This window comes from Elephantulus edwardii, unplaced genomic scaffold, assembly GCF_000299155.1.
Source record: "Elephantulus edwardii isolate Elephantulus edwardi_28Jun2011 unplaced genomic scaffold, EleEdw1.0 scaffold00026, whole genome shotgun sequence".
Lineage (NCBI taxonomy): Eukaryota > Metazoa > Chordata > Mammalia > Macroscelidea > Macroscelididae > Elephantulus > Elephantulus edwardii.
Window position 1 is genome coordinate 21,309,629 of NW_006399776.1, and position 5,263 is coordinate 21,314,891.

At 36.0% G+C, this 5,263-nt stretch overlaps 1 gene segment (V, D, J or C); it reads left to right on the forward strand.

The window, feature by feature from the left end:
* The first annotated feature begins 3,758 nt into the window (after window positions 1-3,758).
* On the forward strand, window positions 3,759-4,865 carry LOC102848347. The segment is given in 2 exon segments: window positions 3,759-3,810; window positions 4,441-4,865. Coding segments are annotated over 2 exon segments (477 nt in total).
* Window positions 4,866-5,263: the final 398 nt, after the last annotated feature.

Sequence of the window (5,263 nt, forward strand, 5' to 3'; positions counted from 1 at the left end):
CAAGATGCATACATACATATGCATAGAAGAACACTGGAAGTAAATAATGTGTGAAAAAAACCCCAATCTGACATAAAATATTATTATGAAGCTATAATAATTTAAAATAGTTGATACCAGGAAAAGTGAGCTTTATAATTGGTGGGAAAGCAGGAAAAATACAGATATTAAATCACTTAAAGAAAATAAAAAACATAAAGAAAATTAATGTCAAAGTAATTCTCATCAGGAATAAAATATAAATTACTCAGTTGATAAAGTTGGGATAATTGGCTAATCTTGGGGGAGGGAAGAATCCTTCTTTTTCTTTTTATTTTTTATTAGATGTCATAGAGTGGATTTTCAACTCATGATGATTTGATGTAATAAAGCTGCCACATAAGGGTTTTTTCATGTTGTAATCACAGAGTTGTGAAAACTGGTAGCATAGTTAGTAGAGTTATTTTCAAATACTTTGGACCTATGAACATTCAAATCCACTAGTGCTTCCTGGGGAGAAAAATTATCAGTCTCTTTTTGTTATGATTTACTGCCTCAGAAACCCTATGGAAAGTTGACTCAATGACAACGAGTTAATGAATAATCAATTTTCACTAGATAGAAATAATTTCATATGCTTCTAATTATAGGGTTATAGAATTTAATCTGCATATACCAAATATTTTCAGCTTTTTAGAAATAATCTTGAAAGGAGTCAGATTTTCTAAGATCTGAACTATAGAAGTTCTTGCATGCAAATACATAAAAAACTATACAGTTCTTGCATGCAAATACATAAAAACAAATATTTCTTATGACTAAAATACCACAAAAAAGTAAAGGGCAAATGTAAAAAATAGAGGGAAATGTCAAAATATAGGAAAGATTGTACCTTAAAATAGAAAAAGCATTTGCAAATCAATAAGATTAATAGTCTTGAAGAAAATCAACACTAGTAACAATTGTAACAATAGCTGATATTGTGTTCTTCATTGCCTGGTTTAAAATCAGAAGAATGTTATATCCTTTCTCCACATCTATTCAATACATATACTAATAAAATAATTTGAGAAGCTGGAATATATAAAAATAAATATTGCAGCAGGCTTGGAGGAAGACTCATCAACAACTTGCAATATGCAGATGAAATAACTTTGCTCGTTGAAAGTAAAGAGAACTTGAAACGCTTGCTGTAGGAGAGCAAAGACTACAGTTCTCAATATGGAGTCTATCTCAATATCAAGAAAAAGACTAACGTACACCTGATCCAAGCCACAGTCTTTTCAATTGCTTCTTATGTTTCTGAAAGTTGGAAAATGAATAAGGATGATAAGAAGAATCTATGTCTTTGCATTATAGTGTTGGAGAAGGGTATTGGGCATATAGTGGACTGGCAAAGGAACAAACAAGACTGTCTTGGAGAAAGTGCAAACAGGGTACTCTTTAGAGGTAAAAATAATAGTGAAACTCCATTTACTTACTTTGGGTATGTGATCAGGAGGAGTATATTGTTGTTGTTACATATCTTTTGAGTTGGAACCAATTCATAGCTGACACTCCAGTGGGTTTTCAGAGGCAATAAATTGCTCCGAAAGAGATTGCCCATCTTTTTCTTATGGAGCAGCTGGTGTATTAGAATATCATGCCTTTGGTTGGTAGTTCAACTCCTTACCACTACACCACCAAGGCTCCCTTCACAAACTTTGGGCACTTTGTCAGGAGGAGCTAGTCCTTGGAATGAGACATCTACTGAGAAAGGTGGAGAGTCAGTGAAAGGGATGAAAACTCTTAGCATGACAGATTGACAATGAGCTCAAGCATATCGAAGATCACAAGGACAGTGCGGTGCAGTATATATGGTGCAAGGTTCAAATCTGTTGTTCATAGGGTCTCTATGACTCATAGTCAACTTGATAACACCTAACAACAACAACAGCAACTAATATATGTGTGTAAGTATATACTCTATCTAACTCTATTTATCCCAATTAATAAATAGAAGAGAATGGAGTAAAAAGAGCCCAAAATGGTTTATTTATCTAACTATTTCAATATATATTACAAGTTTATTATCATAGTAAGTTTATGAAATAAGTACTGTTCTTTCTCTGTTGCTGAGATTAAGAAAACATCAGAACAAAACAAAACAAAAAACTAAATCACAGAGAATTACTGAGTAAATCCATTGGAAGTACACAGCAAATAAATTAGAACTAAAGTTTGATTCCAGATATTCTGATTCTATAACCAACACCTGAACAGAACTTTCATTGCTGTTGTCAGGTGCAGTTGAGTCAGTCCTCACAACAGCCCTTCCTACAATGGGACCAAATCCTGCCCCATCCTGTGTCATCCTCACAATCTCTACAATGTACTTAAGCCCATCGTTACGGTCCCTTTATCACTCCATCTCATTAAAGGTCTTCTCTCTCATTGACCCTCTACTTTTTAGATTTATTATAAAATAAGTACTTAATGAGATTTTAAAAATTAATATATCTCATACACTCAATACCTCACTGCCATTGAGTCATAATTGACTCATAAAACTGTGGTAATAAAATGTCCTGGCAAGGAAGGGGAGAAAGACTCTAACACAAGTGTTATAAATTGGTACTGCTTGTTTAGAGCCATTTTGGCAATATTTATTAAATAAGAATGTGTAAACTCTTTGTTGTAGATTTCCTACTTCCAATATTTTGTATTTGTTTGCTTATTCATCTTGGCTAATATTTTTGTGCAACAAGGTTTATTTCAGCATCATTTGCCTTAGTAGAAAATTAGAAACTTGAAATTGGAAAAGCAGAAAACTGCTTAATTAAATATTGCACATTCACACAATAGAATACAATACTACCATAACATGTAATGAAACTTTAAGTGATCTCTTGTGTGGGCACAAAGAAAGGCACAGAATTGAATATACAGGTTTTCCTGAAAAGATTTGTGTGTTTTTATGCACGTGTGTGCACACACAGTGGAAGTATAAATGAGAACTTAAGGTCAATTAAGAAAGTAGACCTTGGTGTATATTAGTTTTAACGTGTGACATACTTTGCTTGAGTAACAAACTGTCCGCAACAAACATTCCAGTCTCTCTGAAATCCACCAGTGGACTTTTTTCCTCTCTCACATTCTTCCCTTCCACAATCTATTATGTGACATTTTCTCTGCAGTGAGGCATAAAATTATCCACAGAACTGGATTTTTAAAACTTATGTTCTCTATTCTCTGCACATTATATGAATGGAATTACTATATATATCCACAATCTATTAGATTCTCTTTCTTTCTGAGCTTTAAGGTTTTATACGCTCAAATTATTTTTTTGCTATGTAGATGCAATTCATTACATCTACCACTTTGGTTCCACTAATATAAAACCACTAGTAGCATCTTAGTTTGAAGGTCAATCAAACAACAATGAAATAATTGAAAGCTCATCCAAGAGATGGGTTTTCTGAATACTACTTTAAATGTTATATGCACTGTGCTGTACAAGTGTAAAGACTGTTTTCTCATTTTTTCCTCTGTAGTTAACATTAAGTGGGTGCTGTGAGGTTGTGTGTGTATGACCACGAGGGGGCACTGGTTCCATTTCCGTCATTGCACAGAAACCTTATATTTAGAGGTTAAAAGTAACCAAGGACTTGAACTGATTGGCTGAGCCACAACCAAAATGTTGTCTTGTCTACTAGAAAGCAAGAACTAAGATGCAGAAGCAGATTTTCTAAGAAGAGAAGGTTTAAAATTACAAACGTGTGAAGACAGATGTCAGGATGGAAAAAATGCTGGGATGTGCATGGATAGTCTTGTGCCTTCAGTTTGGGTGTAAGTTGGAAATGATTTTTTGTGTGTGTTAAGTGCAGTGGAATTAATTTTTTCTTTTTTATTATGAAACTAATTTATTTACAAAATTCAAATACACTGTTAATTTTTGATTCACAGTGATCTCCATGTGACAGAGTAGCCTTTCAGGGCAGCACCATAGGGCTTTCTTGACTGCAATCTTTATGGAAGTAGATTTCCAGGTCTTTCTGCCATGGAAGAGCTAAGTAGGTTTGAGCGGTTACTGTGTGCTGTTGAGTGGGAACCAGCCTGCAGCTGACCCTCCAGTGGATTTTCAGAGACTGTAAATTGCACAGGAAGAGATGGCCCATCTGTCCACACACGTCTCACCCCCTTACACCCCCTCCCCTGGCAGAGCAGCTAGTGGATTGGAACCACATACCTTTCTTTTGGCAGCACAATTCCTCACCACTACCAAGCCACTAGAGCTCCCTAGCTACTCCCTCGGTGCTCACCTTGAGTGTAAGAGTTGAGGACTCGATGGCATCTTCATCCAAAGCTGAACCTTCTTCATCCAATGAGAGGGTCTCAGCTCATCCTTCATTTTTCTGTTGATGTTTTAATTTTAAGCTGAATGCTTTGTATGATTTCTCATTTTGTTTTCTTGATCAGGGTCGCGTGGAGAAGACCAGGTGGAACAGAATCCTCAGACACTGACACTCCGGGAGGGAGATGACATCAGCCTCAACTGCAGTTACTCTGTCAGCAGTTTTCGAGGCCTGCAGTGGTATAAACAAGAACCTGGGAAAGGTCTTGAACTCCTCTTCTTGCTGTTTTCCATTGGGGATAAACAGCAGAAAAACAGACTTAAAGTGACATTATCAAAAAAGGAAAGCTCCCTGCACATCACGGCCTCTAAACCTGAGGACTTAGCCACTTACTTCTGCGCCGTGGACACAGTGCTCCACAGGCACCTGCAGTCTGTACCAGAACCCTCCAGCTGGGGCTCTGGAATAAAGGGCACAGGCAGCTCGGGGCCTTTTCTCCTCAGAGAAGAATGTGTTTGCTTAATACCAAGATGCCCTAATGGAGAATAAAGGCTTATAACCTGGTCAGAAAAATAGTAAATTACAATTAATTTTGTTCAGGTATTCTGAACAGTTCCCCGGTATGTCATGTTGATGGGAGTGCCATTATTTCACATCTTCACCAGCAATACTGTTGCTTTTACATGAATTTTATTGTATGCTTACATTTAAGGCATTCTGATAAGATGCTGTGTTGTCTTCTTGTGCATTTCATTTACTTTCCCTGAAGAACAAGGAAAATGAGTATTTTTTCATGTATTCATTGACTCTATGAGTATTCTTTACTGCTCAGAATTTTTAGCTTATTTTTTTAGATGGGATATTTTTCTACTATTATTCATTTGTAGGTGCTCTTTTTATATACACCATGGACTGTGAAAAGATCAAACAAATCTGTCTTGGAGACA